This window comes from Oncorhynchus tshawytscha, linkage group LG25 (genome assembly GCF_018296145.1).
Source record: "Oncorhynchus tshawytscha isolate Ot180627B linkage group LG25, Otsh_v2.0, whole genome shotgun sequence".
Taxonomy (NCBI): domain Eukaryota; kingdom Metazoa; phylum Chordata; class Actinopteri; order Salmoniformes; family Salmonidae; genus Oncorhynchus; species Oncorhynchus tshawytscha.
The window spans coordinates 33,446,042-33,467,531 of NC_056453.1; the positions used below are offsets into that span (position 1 = coordinate 33,446,042).

General features: G+C 45.3%; 1 protein-coding gene across 1 annotated transcript in view; it reads right to left on the bottom strand.

Moving 5' to 3' along the window:
- The window catches only part of LOC112247654 (slit homolog 1 protein-like), a 219,991-nt gene that overhangs the window by 168,645 nt on the left and 29,856 nt on the right, over nt 1-21,490 (bottom strand). Inside the window, 2 exon segments of the mRNA XM_042306258.1 lie at nt 15,899-15,970; nt 21,004-21,075. Of these exon segments, the coding sequence (XP_042162192.1) occupies nt 15,899-15,970; nt 21,004-21,075 (144 nt within the window).

The following is a 21,490-nucleotide window of genomic DNA, read 5'->3' on the forward strand; positions in this document are numbered from 1 at the left end:
ACACAGGGCTGCCAGTATACGTGCTGTTATTACTGGCTCGAACTACAGCATCTCACCAGACCGGTGAATGCAGAAAAATGCTGTGTGTGTGTGTGTGTGTGTGTGGCTGTCTCTTGTATATCGTTTTCACCAAACCCCTTGAGACACACACACACGTTACACGGCCACACGGCCACACACACATATCCCCCTCACTGTTATGTCTTATTCATGCTGTATCAATTCATAGTAACCAGACCAGTCCGTCTGTACACACACACACACACACACACACACACACACACACACACACACACACACACACACACACACACACACACACACACACACACACACACACACACACACACGGACCAAATGAATGAAGTTAGGTTTACCCTGGTGTGTATCTGGAACATCAGGACTGCAGTTATCAGGAGCTCTGCACATCACAAGACACACACACAGGGGACTGATGTCTAAGCCCCCATTTGGTGAGGGTATTTAACAACCTCCATCCATCTGCTGATCCTAACACTGGGGAACACAGAATCGTTAGTAGCCCCCTCCTGTACTCCCTGTTCACCCACGACTGCGTGGCCATGCACGCACTCCAACTCAATCATCAAGTTTACGGACGACACAACAGTGGTTTGATTAAGGCATGTGATGTATAAGACATTGTGGTGTCAGGAAAATAACCTCACACTAAATATCAACAAAATTATAAGATGATTGTTTAAACAGCAGAGGGAACACCCCCATCCACATCGATGGAACAGTAGTGGAGAGGGTATAAGTTTTAAGTTCCTCGGCATACAACATCACAGACAAACTGAATTGGTCCACTCACACAGACAGCATCGTGAGGAAGTCCGTCATCAGCGCCTTTCAACCTCAGGAGGCTGAAGCATTCTGCATTGTTTCAATAAAAGCACTTGGCATATTGTCAGATGCACATTTGAAAACAGTTGGCGGGCTGTATCACCGCCTGGTAAAAACTGTCTGGCTAACAAACAGTGGAGGCTCTCCAGAGGGTAGTGAGGTGGCTGCACAACGCATCACCGGGGGCAAACTACCTGCCCTCCAGGACACCTACACCACCCGATGCTACAGGAAGGCCATAAAGGTTCAAGGACATCAACCATTCGAGCCACTGCCTGTTCACCCCGCTGTCATCCAGAAGACGAGGTCAGAACAGGTGCATCAAAGCTGGGAGAAAGAGACAAAAACAGCTTCATCTCAAGGCCATCAGACTGTTAAACAGCAAACAACAACATTGAGTGGCTACTGCAAAACACACACTGTCAATGACACTGACTCTACTCCAGCCACTTTAATCAAGGAATTGATGGGAAATTATGTAAATATATCACTAGCCACTTTAAACAATGCTACCTTATATAATGTTACTTACCCTACATTGTTCATCTCATATGCATACGTTATAAGCCTGAATTATAAAATGGATTGCATCCTTAGTAATTCATGTATCACTAGCCACTTTAACTATAATGCCACTTGGTTTACATACTTATCTCATATGTCAGCAGTCATAAAACATAAACATTGCTTCAGGATATCATCTACTGATCTTGTATTCATGCAGTCTAAACCATTGCTTCAGGAAGTATATCTTATGTACATATTCTTTATTGGTATTACACAGTGTATAAGACAGTAGTTTTTTTTTTTGAGAATTGTTAGTTAGATTACTTGGTATTACTGCATTGTCGGAACTAAAGCACAAGCATTTCAGGACATGCATTAACATCTGCTAACCATGTGTATGTGACAAATAAAATATTGATTTGATTTGATTTGATTTTAAGGGCTGATTTAACGTGAATATTTAACAACCCTCCATCCATCTGTTGAATTATTCATGAACACAGAATCGTTAGTACAAACATCTCACTCACTCACTCACTCACTCACTCACTCACTCACTCACTCACTCTACACACACACACACGGTTTGTTAAGGCATGTGATGTATAAGACATTGTTTAGTAGAATTATTGTCAACCCTAAATATCTTCATATAATTATAAATACAGTTTATATAGGTTTTATACACATTTTCTGTATAAATAGCTTCTTAAATATATGTTCTTTGAAAAGCTGTTATACGATACAACATCAGAAGTCTACTTGTTGCATTTACAACTTGTCTAAGTCCTGTCATCAATTGATTTCAGCCAGTGTATGGCTGTGCATTCACTGCATTGTTTGAATAAAATGTTGGCATATTGTCAGTTCATTTGAAAACAGTTGGACTCATTCCACTAAAAACTGTCTGGCTAACAAACAGTGGAGGTAAATTCATACATTTACACAATATCTTATCACACCACTGGCAAACCACAGTTGACCAACACCCTGACCAAAATGGCTGACCTTTATCCCATCATAATAAGGTTCAGGTCCATTCTACTATTCTAATTCCATGTCCGACCCCATCTAACAGACAACACTGAACACTCATGATAACTGGGTTAGAAATATGACAAACAACAGAGCAGCAAATAACTGAAGAACACAAACAACAACTTAAACACCAAAACACACACAGGAATGAGAAACAACACAACCTGAAAACAAGGAACCCATAATTACCCAAAATCTTATGGCACAGCTACAATACATTATGTTGTGCATTCAGCAAGTATTCACACCCCTTACATTTTTCCTTGTTGTGTTATAAGCCTGAATTTAAAATGGATTACATTTAGATTCTGTGTGTCTGGACTACACACAATACCTATAATGCCAACGTGGAATTAAGAGCCATAGAGAAACATTGCTTCAGGAGGTATGATCTAAGGGACTGACAGTTGGTATTCAGCAGTCATAAAACATTGCTTCAGGAGGTATGATCTAAGGGACTGACAGTTGGTATTCAGCAGTCATAAAACATTGCTTCAGGAGGTATGATCTAAGGGACTGACAGTTGGTATTCAGCAGTCATAAAACATTGCTTCAGGAGGTATGATCTAAGGGACTGACAGTTGGTATTCAGCAGTCATAAAACATTGCTTCAGGAGGTAGCAGTTGGTATTCAGCAGTCATAAAACATTCTTCAGGAGGGACTGACAGTTGGTATTCAGCAGTCATAAAACATTGCTTCAGGAGGTATGATCTAAGGGACTGACAGTTGGTATTCAGCAGTCATAAAACATTGCTTCAGGAGGTATGATCTAAGGGACTGACAGTTGGTATTCAGCAGTCATAAAACATTGCTTCAGGAGGTATGATCTAAGGGACTGACAGTTGGTATTCAGCAGTCATAAAACATTGCTTCAGGAGGTATGATCTAAGGGACTGACAGTTGGTATTCAGCAGTCATAAAACATTGCTTCAGGAGGTATGATCTAAGGGACTGACAGTTGGTATTCAGCAGTCATAAAACATTGCTTCAGGAGGTATGATCTAAGGGACTGACAGTTGGTATTCAGCAGTCATAAAACATTGCTTCAGGAGGTATGATCTAAGGGACTGACAGTTGGTATTCAGCAGTCATAAAACATTGCTTCAGGAGGTATGATCTAAGGGACTGACAGTTGGTTTTCAGCAGTCATAAAAGCCTTATTTATTTATTTATTTACTTTGAAGAACTACTAAAATTGTGATTTTGTCAGACAGCATAGACAGCAGCTTTATAGACATGAGATGATGACTTAGAATGAAATAATAAAGTCATAAAATAAAACGAGAGAGAGAGAGAGAGAGACAAGGCCTCACTCTACTTGAATCTGAAGTCAAGTGTCTACTGTTTTCTGATGATCTGGTGCTTCTGTCATCAACCAAGGAGGGCCTGCAGCAGCACCTAGATCTCCTGCACAGATTCTGTCAGACCTGGGCCCTGACAGACCTGGGCCCTGACAGACCTGGGCCTTGACAGTAAATCTCAGTAAGACCAAAATAATGTTGTTCCAAAAAAGGTCCAGTCGCCAGGACCACAAATACAAATTCCATCTAGACGCCGTTACCCTAGAGCTCACAAAAAAAACTATACAGACCTCGGCCTAAACATCAGCGCCACAGGTAACTTCCACAAAGCTGTGAACGATCTGAGAGACAAGGCAAGGAGGGCATTCTATGCCATCAAAAGGAACATAAAATTCATCATACCAATTAGGATCTGGCTAAAAATACTTGAATCAGTTATAGAGCCCATTGTCCTTTATGGTTGTGAGGTCTGGGGTCCGCTCACCAACCAACAATATCCTCCGTGTACAACGTAAAACACCAAAAATGCATGAAGAGCAGAATTAGGCCGATACCCACTAATTATCAAAATCCTGAAAAGAGCTGTTAAATTCAACACCCACTTAAAAGGAAGCGATTCCCAAACCTTCCATAACAAAGCCATCACCTACAGAGAGATGAACCTGGAGAAGAGTCCCCTAAGCAAGCTGGTCCTGGGGCTCTGTTCACAAACACAAACACACCCCACAGAGCAACAGGACAGCAATACAATTAGTCCCAAGCAAATCATGAGAAAACAAAAAGATAATTGACACATTGGAAAGAATTAACAAAAAAGACAGAGCAAACTAGAATGTTATCTGGCCCTAAACAGAGAGTACACAGTGGCAGAATACCTGACCACTGTGACTGACACAAACTTAAGGAAAGCTTTGACTGTGTACAGACTCAGTGAGCATAGCCTTGCTATTAAGAGAGGCCGCCGTAGGCAGACATGGCTCTCCAGAGAAGACCGGCTATGTGCTCACTGCCCACAAAATGAGGTGGAAACTGAGCTGTACTTCCAAACCTCCTGTCAAATGTATGACCATATTAGAGACACATATTTCCCTCAGATTACACAGACCCACAAGGAATTTGAAAACAAATCCAATTTTGATAAATTCCCATATCTACTGGGTGAAATACCACCGTGTGCCATCACAGCAGCAAGATTTGTGACATGTTGCCACAGAAAAGGGCAACCAGTGAAGAACAAACACCATTGTAAATACAACCCATATTTATGTTTATTTATTTTCCCTTTTGTAGTTTAACTAGTTGCACATTGTTACAACACTGTATATAGACATAATATGACATTTGAAATGTCTCTATTCCTTTTGAACTTTTGGGAGTGTAATCTTTACTGTTATGTTTATTGTCTATTTCACTTGCTTTGGCAATGTTAACATACACTTCCCTTGCCAATAAAGCCCCTTAAATTGAAATTGAAATTGAATTGAGAGAGAGAGAGGACTAGAAACATGATGGAGATAGAGAGAGGGGACAGGAATCGTGATAGAGACAGAGAGAGAGGACAGGAATCATGATAGAGATAGAGAGAGAGGACAGGAATCATGATAGAGACAGAGAGAGGACAGGAATCATGATAGAGAGAGAGGACAGGAACCATGATAGAGACGGAGAGAGAGAGAGAACAGGAATCATGACAGAGATAGAGAGAGGAGAGTACAGGAATCATGATAGAGACAGAGAGAGAGAGAACAGGAATCATGACAGAGATAGAGAGGAGAGGAACCATGATAGAGACAGAGAGATGAGAGGAATCATGATATAGACAGAGAGAGGAGAGGAATCATGATAGAGACGGAGAGAGAGAGAGAACAGGAATCATGACAGAGATAGAGAGAGGAGAGTACAGGAATCATGATAGAGACAGAGAGAGAGAGAACAGGAATCATGACAGAGATAGAGAGAGGAGAGTACAGGAATCATGATAGAGACAGAGAGAGAGAGAACAGGAATCATGATAGAGACAGAGAGAGAGAGAACAGGAATCATGACAGAGATAGAGAGAGGAGAGTACAGGAATCATGATAGAGACAGAGAGAGAGAGAACAGGAATCATGATAGAGACAGAGAGAGAGAGAACAGGAATCATGACAGAGATAGAGAGGAGAGGAACCATGATATAGACAGAGAGAGGAGAGGAATCATGATATAGACAGAGAGAGGAGAGGAATCATGATATAGACAGAGAGAGGAGAGGAATCATGATATAGACAGAGAGATGAGAGGAATCATGATATAGACAGAGAGAGGAGAGGAATCATGATATAGACAGAGAGATGAGAGGAATCATGATATAGACAGAGAGAGGAGAGGAATCATGATAGAGACAGAGAGAGAGAACAGGAATCATGACAGAGACAGAGAGAGAGAGTACAGGAATCATGATAGAGACAGAGAGATGAGAGGAATCATGACAGAGACAGAGAGAGGAGTACAGGAATCATGATAGAGACAGAGAGAGAGAGAACAGGAATCATGATAGAGACAGAGAGGAGAGGAATCATGATATAGACAGAGAGAGGAGAGGAATCATGATATAGACAGAGAGAGGAGAGGAATCATGATATAGACAGAGAGAGGAGAGGAATCATGATATAGACAGAGAGATGAGAGGAATCATGATATAGACAGAGAGATGAGAGGAATCATGATATAGACAGAGAGATGAGAGGAATCATGATATAGACAGAGAGATGAGAGGAATCATGATATAGACAGAGAGAGGAGAGGAATCATGATATAGACAGAGAGATGAGAGGAATCATGATATAGACAGAGAGAGGAGAGGAATCATGATATAGACAGAGAGATGAGAGGAATCATGATATAGACAGAGAGAGGAGAGGAATCATGATATAGACAGAGAGATGAGAGGAATCATGATATAGACAGAGAGAGGAGAGGAATCATGATATAGACAGAGAGATGAGAGGAATCATGATATAGACAGAGAGAGGAGAGGAATCATGATATAGACAGAGAGAGGAGAGGAATCATGATATAGACAGAGAGATGAGAGGAATCATGATATAGACAGAGAGATGAGAGGAATCATGATATAGACAGAGAGAGGAGAGGAATCATGATATAGACAGAGAGAGGAGAGGAATCATGATATAGACAGAGAGAGGAGAGGAATCATGATATAGACAGAGAGAGGAGAGGAATCATGATATAGACAGAGAGAGGAGAGGAATCATCAGAAAGGACAAAGAGAAGCACAGAACAAGGTCAGCCTGGACTATTATCAGTATCTGGCACGCACGCACGCACGCACGCACGCACGCACACACACACACACACACACACACACACAGGATTTCTCCCAATAATAACAGAATCTCCCTGAATGTCCTACTGAGAAACATTTTCCCCAGCATCAAACACCAAACAAACACAGTGAACACACAGAGTCAGTCCAATAGAAACACATAGGGCTAAATGCATGAAGACATAGCTAAGGCCCTTTTTCTCTAAATGAACCTTAGAAAGGACATTATCTCAAGTGAATGTCTGCTTTCACAATATTAGCAAGCTGAGGTGTAATTAGTGTCTGTGTGTGTAATTACATGCAGTATTATTCTGTGTGTCTGTGTTAGGGTTTGTGTATCAGACCAATCCTGTTGTCAAGCATTAGCACGGAAACAAGCAACAAACCACACCCCTTTACACGCCCCAGAAAAATCCCTCACACACTCATCTTCTCTACCAATCTTTACCCCCCACAGTGTAGGGGGGACTGCACCCTTCCCCTCCTCTCCTCTTACCCCCCCCCATCTCCTCTTGCCCCCCACTCACACATGCACACACACACCTAGCCTACCAATGTTGTAGGTAAAGGGAACCACAGCCACCCTTGCTTCCTCCCCTAACCCCTATCATAGAACTGGTCGGTAGTGGATCATAGTGGATGGTCGGAGCGTTCAGTTGAACCATCACACATTATTTACACCTAAATACCTGTTCCTGTATTTGTAGACTAAGCCTAAAAGGAACAGAGGCTGTTATTTTTTGCCTGGAGCGTGGAGGCCCCTGGTGTACCTCCAAGCTAGTGTTTACCTCCAGTTTGTGTGTCATACATAAGACAGGCACCAAGATGAGCAGCAGTACACAGAGATCCTGAGAGAGACCATAAACAAGCCAACTCTTCTTCCCCCTCCTACTCCTCTTCCCCCATCCACTCAAAACCAGATGCTTTTCCCTGAGGGCACCTATTACACTGAGTCCTTGGCCCCCTGCAGCACCTCCCTCCTCCTCCTTCCTCCTGCTCTCACACTGTGAACACCTTCTAATGACAGACCAGGAGACTAGATCACAGAGCTGCATTGATAAGAACTAGGAACGGAGGGAGAGAGGTGGACACCAGATTGTTAAAGATGATGGATATTGCTGTTTTCACTGTTATTATTCATTTAATCAGCACTCTTCCTCTTCTAGTCCTCTACTCCTCTTCTAGTCCTCTACTCCTCTTCTAGTCCTCTACTCCTCTTCTAGTCCTCTACTCCTCTTCTAGTCCTCTACTCCTCTTCTAGTCCTCTACTCCTCTTCTAGTCCTCTACTCCTCTTCTAGTCCTCTACTCCTCTTCTAGTCCTCTACTCCTCTTCTAGTCCTCTACTCCTCTTCTAGTCCTCTACTCCTCTTCTAGTTCTCTCTCCTCTTCTAGTCCTCTCCTCTTCTAGTTCTCTACTCCTCTTCTAGTTCTCTACTCCTCTTCTAGTCCTCTACTCCTCTTCTAGTCCTCTACTCCTCTTCTAGTCCTCTAGTTCTAGTTCTACTCCTCTTCTAGTCCTCTACTCCTCTTCTAGTTCTCTACTCCTCTTCTAGTTCTCTACTCCTCTTCTAGTCCTCTACTCCTCTTCTAGTCCTCTACTCCTCTTCTAGTTCTCTACTCCTCTTCTAGTCCTCTACTCCTCTTCTAGTCCTCTACTCCTCTTCTAGTCCTCTACTCCTCTTCTAGTCCTCTACTCCTCTTCTAGTTCTCTACTCCTCTTCTAGTCCTCTACTCCTCTTCTAGTCCTCTACTCCTCTTCTAGTTCTCTACTCCTCTTCTAGTCCTCTACTCCTCTTCTAGTTCTCTACTCCACTTCTAGTTCTCTACTCCTCTTCTAGTCCTCTACTCCTCTTCTAGTCCTCTACTCCTCTTCTAGTCCTCTACTCCTCTTCTAGTCCTCTACTCCTCTTCTAGTCCTCTACTCCTCTTCTAGTTCTCTACTCCTCTTCTAGTTCTCTATTCCTCTTCTAGTTCTCTATTCCTCCTCTTTTCCCATTCTTTTGCACCGCTATCAGGCACCTCCATCCATCACCCAGCTTTAACCATCTCTAATAATCTCCAATCATGTCTCATTATCTCCAATAATCTCTTATCTGCTCCACTCCTCATTCATCAGTTTCACTTATCTCTCAGGCGTCCACAGAGAGAAAGAGAGAGAGCGAGGTAACTACAAAGATAGTTAGAAAGTTGGAGAGAGTTAGTTAACTAATTCCGAACTTCACTTTTTAGCTCAAACTACTAGAGCTAAATGTGCTGGGTACTCACCTTCCAACCCCGTATTGTCCTGTAAACAAGTAATGAGAGGACTGGTTTAATGACTAGAGAGATAGAGAGCTAGAGAGAGAGAGGAGAGAGAGAGAGAGAGAGAGCTAGAGAGAGAGAGGAGAGAGAGCTAGAGAGAGAGAGAGAGAGAGAGAGAGCTAGAGAGAGAGAGAGCTAGAGAGAGAGAGCTAGAGAGAGAGAGAGCTAGAGAGAGAGAGAGCTAGAGAGAGAGAGAGCTAGAGAGAGAGGAGAGAGAGAGAGAGAGCTAGAGAGAGAGGAGAGAGAGCTAGAGAGAGAGCTAGAGAGAGAAGGGAGCTAGCTAACAGAGATAGAGAGCTAGAGGGAGGAGAGCCATTAAGAGCTTGTTAAGAGCAGAGAACAAGAGGAAGACTTAGAGCACGTGTAGAGACAGAGACAGAAAGAGAGCTCAGAGAGAGAGAGCTAGACTGGAGAGAGAGCTGGTGAGAGAGAGAGAGAGCTAGAGAGAGTGAGCTATAGAGCTAGAGAGAGAGGTGAGAGAGAGACAGAGCTACCCCGTGTGGTGAGAGAGAGGAGAGCTACTGGAGAGACTCTCTACTGGCTATAGCCTTACTACATCAGTCTGGGAGAGAGAGTGGTGACTCTCTACTGGCTATAGAGAGAGGAGAGAGAGAGAGCTAGAGAGACTGGAGGAGGAGAGAGAGAGAGCTGGGAGAGAGGTGAGCTACTGGAGAGAGAGAGGAGTCTGAGAGAGGACCCCGTGGTGAGAGAGCTAGACATCAGTCTGGGAGAGTGTGGTGACTCTCTAGAGCTAGAGAGGAGAGAGAACTAGAGCTATAGAGTGAGAAGGGAAGCTAGCTAACATCTGGGATTAGAGTTCCACCTGAGGGCAGGAGGCTTTCCCATTAACCCTCTTGTTAAGAGGCAGACCCTAACAAGCCCCTGTGAACACTTAGAGCACGTGTAGAGACAGACACAGAAACACACCATCAGTCTGGGCCCCGACCCCGTGTGGTGACTCTCTACTGGCTATAGCCTTACTACATCAGTCTGGCCCCGACCCCGTGTGGTGACTCTCTACTGGCTATAGCCTTACTACATCAGTCTGGGCCCCGACCCCGTGTGGTGACTCTCTACTGGCTATAGCCTTACCACGTCAGTCTGGGCCCCGACCCCGTGTTGTGACTCTCTACTGGCTATAGCCTTACTACATCAGTCTGGGCCCCGACCCCGTGTTGTGACTCTACTGGCTATAGCCTTACCACGTCAGTCTGGGCCCCGACCCCGTGTGGTGACTCTCTACTGGCTATAGCCTTACTACGTCAGTCTGGGCCCCGACCCCGTGTGGTGACTCTCTACTGGCTATAGCCTTACTACACGTCAGTCTGGGCATCGACCCCGTGTGGTGACTCTCTACTGGCTATAGACTTACTACGTCAGTCTGGGCATCGACCCCGTGTGGTGACTCTCTACTGGCTATAGACTTACTACATCAGTCTGGGCCCCGACTCCGTGTTGTGACTCTCTACTGGCTATAGCCTTACCACGTCAGTCTGGGCCCCGACCCCGTGTTGTGACTCTCTACTGGCTATAGCCTTACTACATCAGTCTGGGCCCTGACCCCGTGTGGTGACTCTCTACTGGCTATAGCCTTACTACGTCAGTCTGGGCATTGACACCGTGTGGTGACTCTACTGGCTATAGCCTTACTACATCAGTCTGGGCATTGACACCGTGTGGTGACTCTACTGGCTATAGCCTTACTACATCAGTCTGGGCATTGACACCGTGTGGTGACTCTACTGGCTATAGCCTTACTACATCAGTCTGGGCATCGACCCCGTGTGGTGACTCTCTACTGGCTATAGCCTTACTACGTCAGTCTGGGCATCGACCCCGTGTGGTGACTCTCTACTGGCTATAGCCTTACTACGTCAGTCTGGGCCCCGACCCCGTGTGGTGACTCTCTACTGGCTATAGCCTTACTACGTCAGTCTGGGCATCGACTCCGTGTGGTGACTCTCTACTGGCTATAGCCTTACTACGTCAGTCTGGGCCCCGACCCCGTGTGGTGACTCTCTACTGGCTATAGCCTTACTACGTCAGTCTGGGCCCCGTGTGGTGACCCCGTGTGGTGACTCTCTACTGGTTATAGCCTTGACTACGTCAGTCTGGGCATCGACCCCGTGTGGTGACTCTCTACTGGCTATAGCCTTACTACGTCAGTCTGGGCCCTGACCCCGTGTGGTGACTCTCTACTGGCTATAGCCTTACTACGTCAGTCTGGGCATCGACCCCGTGTGGTGACTCTCTACTGGCTATAGCCTTACTACGTCAGTCTGGGCATTGACCCCGTGTGGTGACTCTCTACTGGCTATAGCCTTACTACGTCAGTCTGGGCATCGACCCCGTGTGGTGACTCTCTACTGGCTATAGCCTTACTACGTCAGTCTGGGCCCCGACCCCGTGTGGTGACTCTCTACTGGCTATAGCCTTACTACGTCAGTCTGGGCCCCGACCCCGTGTGGTGACTCTCTACTGGCTATAGCCTTACTACGTCAGTCTGGGCATCGACCCCGTGTGGTGACTCTCTACTGGTTATAGCCTTACCACGTCAGTCTGGGCATTGACCCCGTGTGGTGACTCTACTGGCTATAGCCTTACTACATCAGTCTGGGCATCGACCCCGTGTGGTGACTCTCTACTGGCTATAGACTTACTACATCAGTCTGGGCCCTGACCCCGTGTGGTGACTCTCTACTGGCTATAGCCTTACTACGTCAGTCTGGGCATCGACCCAGTGTGGTGACTCTACTGGCTATAGCCTTACTACATCAGTCTGGGCCCTGACCCCGTGTGGTGACTCTCTACTGGCTATAGCCTTACTACGTCAGTCTGGGCATCGACCCCGTGTGGTGACTCTCTACTGGCTATAGCCTTACTACGTCAGTCTGGACCCCGACCCCGTGTGGTGACTCTCTACTGGCATTAGCCTTACTACGTCAGTCTGGGCATCGACTCCGTGTGGTGACTCTCTACTGGCTATAGCCTTACCACGTCAGTCTGGGCATTGACCCCGTGTGGTGACTCTACTGGTTATAGCCTTACCACGTCAGTCTGGGCATCGACCCCTTGTGGTGACTCTCTACTGGTTATAGACTTACTACATCAGTCTGGGCCCTGACCCCGTGTGGTGACTCTCTACTGGTTATAGCCTTACTACATCAGTCTGGGCCCTGACCCCGTGTGGTGACTCTCTACTGGCTATAGCCTTACTACGTCAGTCTGGGCATCGACCCCGTGTGGTGACTCTACTGGCTATAGACTTACTACATCAGTCTGGGCCCTGACCCCGTGTGGTGACTCTCTACTGGTTATAGCCTTACCATGTCAGTCTGGGCCCCGACCCCGTGTTGTGACAGAAAGACGGAGCCCAGTGAGGATTTAAGAAGCATCAGGAACCTCTGTCTCAGTTCTGCTCTGTTTAATGACACTGGCGTAGACCCTGTCTGCTAGAAGACTACTGGAGGGGAGATATTTTGAAGTTACTGTGCTGGGAACAATAATGTTTTGTTCTTTGTTCAATAACAATAACGTATCTTTTCTATCATATATGCTCTTATGAGGCTGGTGTGAGGATATTGTCTATATGCTAAAATAAGCTCCACAAATATACGCTTCTTCAGCTGAAATGAATGCTAGCATGCTCGTTATCAGGCTTTGGCCTTGTCAATTTAGCGGAATAAGGAAAGGATCAGAAAATGAAGAAAACACAGACATGCACAGCGCTGGCACACAGTGAATGGTGTCAACACATGTTTAACATTCTCAAGGATCTAATTCTCCAGAATGTGTTTGAAAAGCAGAATTCCTTATGAAAGAAGCCAGCTAATAAGGGAAATAAAGAGCAGTGGAAGTGGAAGCAGAGAGATCTGCTAATCCAGTCATTTAGCTGCTGTCTGGCAGAGTCTGGTCTGGTTGATAATCAATGGCTCAAGGTTCTCCCTTCTTTCATGAATTTTCTTCATGCATGTGTAGCGTACAGTGGTGATGACAGTCCTAAGACTATATACATTTAACAGGAGTGGACTAGACTCTATTGGAAGTGGAAAGGGACGGGTAAGATTAGATAAGGATATGGACTGGTTTGGGACTGGGACTAGGAATGGGACTGGGACTGGGACTAGGAATGGGACTGGGACTAGGAATAGGACTGGGACTAGGAATGGGACTGGGACTAGGAATGGGACTGGGACTGGGACTAGGAATGGGACTGGGACTAGGAATGAGACTGGGACTGGGACTGGGAATGGGACTGGGACTAGGAATGGGACTGGGACTAGGAATGGGACTGGGACTAGGAATGGGACTGGTACTGGGACTAGGAATGAGACTAGGACTAGGATTGGGACTAGGTATGGGACTGGGAATAGGGACAGGAGAAGTGCAGAGGGAGATTATTTTTCCATGTCCCAATGTTTCATTATTCCCATATGCAGCAGCAGGTAATCTGAAGTGGAATGATTGGTGCCGGAGCGATCGACCAGGGACACTCATTTTCCTTTGAAAATGGAACGGAACACCCCTTCAAGTTTAGCCTTACTTTGGAATGGTCATGCCACGGGAGTGTGTACTGTATGTGTGTGTGTGTGTGTGTGTGTGTGTGTGTGTGTGTGTGTGTGTGTGTGTGTGTGTGTGTGTGTGTGTGTGTGTGTGTGTGTGTGTGTGTGTGTGTGTGTGTGTGTGTGTGTGTGTGTGTGTGCATGGTAGAGAGAGAATAAACCACTGGGATCCATCACCAAACACTAAACTAGCACTTGGTACGCAAACAACCAGCGATAATGACTCCTCTAGTAGCAGTTTGGATTCCTCTCCAAAAACATCAAACTGTCCCTGCTACCCAACACTTTCAACAACATCAAACTGTCCCTGCTACCCAATACACTCAACAACATCAAACTGTCCCTGCTACCCAACACTTTCAACAACATCAAACTGTCCCTGCTACCCAATACACTCAACAACATCAAACTGTCCCTGCTACTCAACACACTCAACAACATCAAACTGTCCCTGCTACCCAACACACTCAACAACATCAAACTGTCCCTGCTACCCAACACACTCAACAACATCAAACTGTCCCTGCTACCCAACACACTCAACAACATCAAACTGTCCCTGCTACCCAATACACTCAACAACATCAAACTGTCCCTGCTACTCAACACACTCAACAACATTAAACTGTCCCTGCTACCCAACACACTCAACATCAAACTGTCCCTGCTACTCAACACACTAAACATCAAACTGTCCCTGCTACTCAACACACTCAACAACATCAAACTGTCCCTGCTACTCAACAACATCAAACTGTCCCTGCTACCCAACACACTCAACAACATCAAACTGTCCCTGCTACCAACACACTCAACAACATCAAACTGTCCCTGCTACCAACACACTCAACAACATCAAACTGTCCCTGCTACCAACACACTCAACATCAAACTGTCCCTGCTACCCAACACACTCAACAACATCAAACTGTCCCTGCTACCCAACACACTCAACAACATCAAACTGGCCCTGCTACCCAACACACTCAACAACATCAACCTGTCCCTGCTACTCAACACACTCAACAACATCAAACTGTCCCTGCTACTCAACAACATCAACCTGTCCCTGCTACCAACACACTCAACAACATCAAACTGTCCCTGCTACCCAACACACTCAACAACATCAACCTGTCCCTGCTACTCAACACACTCAACAACATCAAACTGTCCCTGCTACTCAACACACTCAACAACATCAAACTGTCCCTGCTACTCAACAACATCAAACTGTCCCTGCTACCCAAAACACTCAACAACATCAACCTGTCCCTGCTACCCAACACACTCAACAACATCAAACTGTCCCTGCTACCGAATACACTCAACAACATCAAACTGTCCCTGCTACCCAATACACTCAACAACATCAAACTGTCCCTGCTACCAACACACTCAACAACATCAAACTGTCCCTGCTACCAACACACTCAACAACATCAAACTGTCCCTGCTACTCAACACACTCAACAACATCAAACTGTCCCTGCTACCAACACACTCAACAACATCAAACTGTCCCTGCTACCCAATGCACTCAAATGCTCCATTATTCAATCATCCTCACACACACACACACATAGTCATATGAGCATTAGTCATCAAGCGCACTCTGCAGATGACTTTTCAACAATACAGACAACGCACTCCGAGTTCTACTCATCCAGTGTTCATAAGCACACCCACACACTTCCATGGCAGGAAGCCGGTAAAGGGTGAGCCAGAGAAGGCATGTGGGTACTCACATACAAGGAGTAAGATGGGGAAAGTGTGTGTACTCACAGGAGTGAGACAGAGAAGGCATGTGGGTACTCACATACAAGGAGTAAGATGGAGAAAGTGTGTGTACTCACAGGAGTGAGCCAGAGAAGGCATGTGGGTACTCACATACAAGGAGTAAGATGGGGAAAGTGTGTGTACTCACAGGAGTGAGACAGAGAGTCCGTACCGAAGAGACTGTGTAAGATAGTAGACATAAGAGTGTGTTGTACTCACAGACGTGACAGTGCAGGGTTCTTCTGAAACAGCAGTTCTGGAAGGTGCTGCAGTTGGTTTCTATTCAGGCGCCTGCCACAGAGAATACATTATTAGTGCAGCAGATACAGTGAACTCTGAAAGTATTGGGACAGTGACAAATGTATTGTTGTTTTGGCTCTGTACTCCAGCACTTTGGGTTTGACATGATACAATGCAGACTGTCAGCTTTAATTTGAGGGTATTTTCATCCATATTGTGCACAGTCCCATCCCCCATTTTAGGGGACCAAAAGTATTGGGACAAATTTATATATGTATTAAATTCGTAAAAACGTATGTATTTGGTCCCATATATATAGCACTCAATAACTACATCAAGCTTGTGACTCTACAAGCTTGTTGAATGCATTTGCTGTTTATTTTGGTTGTGTCCAATGGAAATTAATGGTAAATAATGTGTCATTTTGGAGTCACTTTTATTGTTAATAAGAATTCAATATATTTCTGAACACTTCTACATGAATGTACATGAATGGATTGTGAATAATGATGAGCGAGAAAGTTAAGATCACACAAAACGCATCCCTCCAAGACATGCTAACCTCTCTCCATTACAAGAACAGGAGATGTTAGCATTTTATATCATACCTCCAAGACATGCTAATCTCTCACCATTACAAGAACAGGAGAGGTTAGCATTTTATATCATACCTCCAAGACATGCTAACCTCTCTCCATTACAATAACAGGAGAGGTTAGCATTTTATATCATACATCCAAGACATGCTAACCTCTCTCCATTACAATAACAGGAGAGGTTAGCATTTTATATCATACCTCCAAGACATGCTAACCTCTCACCATTACAAGAACAGGAGAGGTTAGCATGTTATATCATACATCCAAGACATGCTAACCTCTCTCCATTACAATAACAGGAGAGGTTAGCATTTTATATCATACCTCCAAGACATGCTAACCTCTCTCCATTACAATAACAGGAGAGGTTAGCATTTTATATCATACATCCAAGACATGCTAACCTCTCACCATTACAAGAACAGGAGAGGTTAGCATTTTTGGGGCGTGTGATATCTGTGCGTCTATTCACCCGATATGGATGAAAATACAGTATGAACTTTAACCTCATAGTCAGTGTATCATTTCAAATCCAAAGTGCCGCAGTACAGATCCAAAACAACAAAATGTGTCACTGTCCCAATACTTTTATAGCTCACTTTTTGTACCGGTCCAGTATGCACTGGAAATCAGCTCTGCACTGTGGGGCACAACTCAATGATGAATGGTATATTATTTCTGCAAATTGCACACCAACACTACACATAGCAATACATTACACATAGAACACGTTATTGTTTATAAGTAGATTGTATTTCAGTTCACAACTATAAGAAGATATTTTGACACTTCATTTCAACAGGCCCCTATAGACGTATCAGTTATGTGAACACATCCAGCTTACATCTGCAGGGGACTAAGAAAACAATGGTTACTAAAGAACATTTGCAGAGGCAGAAGAGCTGAAGCCTCCAGGCAGCTTGGCACTGCCTTCTCCTCCCAGGGATAATGAATGAATGACGGCTGGAAGGCTTTATGCAAATACAACCATTAGCAAAATCAGGAACAGACTGATGCTAATTGCCATTTAAAAACACATCTTTATTCCGTCTCAATGCTCCACTGGAAACACATGGGAGTTATTGGAGGTGAATGGGACTGAATGGGAGAGGAGAGACAGGTCGGGTCGTGCCTGTAATATAGCATAGACCGTGGGCCCAGAGTCATAGACAGATACACAGACTGGGTTGGAGATGGAGAATTATAAAAAGACTTGACTGGGTTTCTAGCGGCTCCGTTCATACTTAACTGGACACCTTAAGATAACCTACGTTAATATTATGTCCAGAGGTGGACCTGCTAATAAGTTAGTAGCTTTATACTATGTTCAACGGAAGGTAAATGTTGTGCACGGATATAGTTGTTAGACCCATTCACTTCGAGATGACACTACGTGGTCAACGGTATGTCGACACCCCTTCAAATCTGTGGATTTGGCTATTTCAGTCACACCCATTGCTTACAGGTGTATAAAATCGAGCTAACCGCCATGCAATCTTCATAGACAGACATTGGCAGTAGAATGGCCAAATGGAAGAGCTCAGTGACTTTCAACATGGCACCATCATAGGATGCCACCTTTCCAACAAGTCAGTTCGTAAAATTTCTGCCCTGCTAGAGCTGCCTAGTCATCTGTAAGTGCTGTTATTGTGAAGTGGAAATGTCTAGGAGCAACAACGGCTCAGCTGTGAAGTGCTAGGCCACACAAGCTCACAGAATGGGACAGCCGAGTGCTGAAGCGCATATCGCGTAAAAATCATCTGTCCTCAGCAACACTCACTACCGAATACCAAGCCGTCTCTGCTTCATGAAATGGATTTCCATGGCCGAGCAGCCGCACACAAGCCTAAGATCACCATGCACAATACCAAGTGTCGACTGGAGTGGTGTAAAGCTCTCCACCATTGGAAAATCTCCAGCAGTGGAAACGCATTCTCTGGAGTGATGAATCACGCTTCACCAACTGGCAGTCTGACGGACAAATCTAGGTTTGGAAGATGGCTGGAGAATGCTACCTGCCCGAATACATAGTGCCAATTGTAAGTTTGGTGGAGGAGGAATAATGGTCTGGGGCTGTGTTTCATGGTTCAGGCTAGCCCCTTAAGTTCCAGCATACAATGACATTCTAGACGATTCTGTGCTTCCAACTTTGCGGCAACAGTTTGGGGAAGGCCCATTCCTGTTTCAGCATGACAATGCCCATGTTCACAAAATGAGGTCCATACAGAAATAGTTTGTCAAGATCGATTTGGAAGAACTTGACTGGCCTGCAGGGGGCCCTGACCTTAACCCCATCGAACACCTTTGGGATGAATTGGAACACCAACTGCGAGCCAGACCAAATCGCACAACATCAGTGCAAAGTCACTTTAACTATACATTCATGTACATACTACCTCAATTAGCCCGACTAACCGGTGCCCCCGCACATTGGCAACCCGGACAATCAGCATTGTGTCCCGCCACCCACCACCCGCCAACCCCTCTTTTATGCTACTGCTACTCTCTGTTTATCATATATGCATTGTCACTTTAACCATACCCACATGTACATACCACCTCAATCAGCCCGACTAACCGGTGCCTGTATATAGGCTCGCTACTGTATATAGCCTCTCTGCTGTATATAGCCTCACTGCTGTATATATCCTCGCTGCTGTATATAGCCTCACTACTGTATATAGCCTCACTACTGTATATAGCCTCACTACTGTATATAGCCTCACTACTGTATATAGCCTCACTGCTGTATATAGCCTCACTACTGTATATAGCCTCACTACTGTATATAGCCTCACTGCTGTATATAGCCTCACTACTGTATATAGCCTCACTACTGTACATAGCCTCTCTACTGTATATAGCCTCGCTGCCGTAAATAGCCTCTCTACTGTTTGGCCCTGTCCGGGGATATAATCGAATGGGGCCACAGTGTCTCCTGACCCTTTCTGTCTCAGCCTCCAGTATTTATGCTGCAGTAGTTTATGTGTCGGGGGGCTAGGGCCAGTCTGTTATATCTGGAGTACTTCTCCTGTCTTATCCGTTGTCCTGTGTGAATTTAAGTGTGCTCTCTCTAATTCTCTCTTTCTCTCTTTCTCAGGGTACCTGAGCCCTAGGACCGTGCCTCAGGACTACCAGGCAATAGGACTCTTTGCTGGCCCCAGTCCACCTGGCAGTTTCAACTGTTCTTCCTGCGGCTATGGAATCCTGACCTGTTCACCGGACGTGCTACCTGTCCCAAACATGCTGTTTTCAACTCTCTAGAAACAGCAGGAGTGGTAGAGATACTCTGAATTATCGGCTACGAAAAGCCAACTGACATTTACTCCTGAGGTGCTGACTTGCTGCACCCTTGACAACTACTGTGATTATTATTATTTGACCATGCTGGTAATTTATGAACATTTGAACATCTTGGCCATGTTCTGTTATAATCTCAAACCTCTATAGGTTTCTTCCCAGGTTTTGGCCTGTCTAGGGAGTTTTTCCTAGCCACCGTGCTTCTACACCTGCATTGCTTGCTGTTTGGGGTTTTAGGCTGGGTTTCTGTACAGCACTTTGAGATGTCAGCTGATGTACGAAGGGCTATATAAATACATTTGATTGATCAAATCTCTGTACACTTAAGCCTCACCACAGGTTCAGTGACTAACTGAAGAGTGTGTCTGATGTAGTCCTTAAACACACTGGGTGGGGCCATGTTGGGGCCATGTTTGTACTTCAACCATTATGTGTGTGTGTACTGCTCCGTTACGTACTGTGGCTTACACCACATACTGTATGGGGGTTTTACGTGTTACCCGTGGTGTGGTGAGCGTGTCACCCGTGGTGTGGTGAGCGTGTTTGTCTGTGTTGTGTTGCCCTGCTGTTTACAAGCTGTTCAACAGACTGTCTGGTAAAGCCTCATGTTTCAGTGATGGACCAGGGCTGTGGCTGAGCCTCCTGGAGAAGGATGGGTTAGGTAAACCCATGGTAAAACCTCATGTCCAGTGATGGACCAGGGCTGTGGCTGAGCCTCCTGGAGAAGGATAGGTTAGGTAAACCCATGGTAAAACCTCATGTCCAGTGATGGACCAGGGCTGTGGCTGAGCCTCCTGGAGAAGGATGGGTTAGGTAAACCCATGGTAAAACCTCATGTCCAGTGATGGACCAGGGCTGTGGCTGAGCCTCCTGGAGAAGGATGGGTTAGGTAAACCCATGGTAAAACCTCATGTCCAGTGATGGACCAGGGCTGTGGCTGAGCCTCCTGGAGAAGGATGGGTTAGGTAAACCCATGGTAAAACCTCATGTCCAGTGATGGACCAGGGCTGTGGCTGAGCCTCCTGGAGAAGGATAGGTTAGGTAAACCCATGGTAAAACCTCTGCAAAACCTGCCTGCTCCCAGGCCGCCACCCCCGATGGACAGGGATGATAAAATAGGGCCAAACCCTAAACCTATTTGAGAGGAAATTTGAACACACAGACACATGCTGTAAGCCTACTTACAGTCTCTCCAGCTCCTTCATGTCATCAAACGCTCCACGCTCTATCGCTCCAATCTGATTCTCCATCAGCTGCCTACAGAGAGAGAGAAAGAGAGAGAGATAGGTGTTAGTTAAACGGGGTTATATCACATAGTGCTGCATTTCTCTAAAAGTAGATGGTAGTGTATAAAACCAACATGTATTGTTTGAAGCTAGCGCATGTGAAAAGCATGTGAAATAGTCCCCCTCTCCAAGTGCAAGTTCAGTTTTTTGCTCTAACACTACACAGCTGATTCACATAATCAAAGTAGTGTAGCACGAGGGCAAAAAACAAAGTGTTCACCCAGGGGGGGCCCCAGGACTGAGTTTGGAAAACCCTGGTCTTGGGCTTGATGTGGAATCTTGGCCCCAGTGGGCATCACAGGGATTGTAGCCAGTAAAGAATTTTTGAAGGTAGGTTAGTGAGGCAGGCCAATGTGCCTTCAGGCCTAGTGTGGTCTGATGTAGAG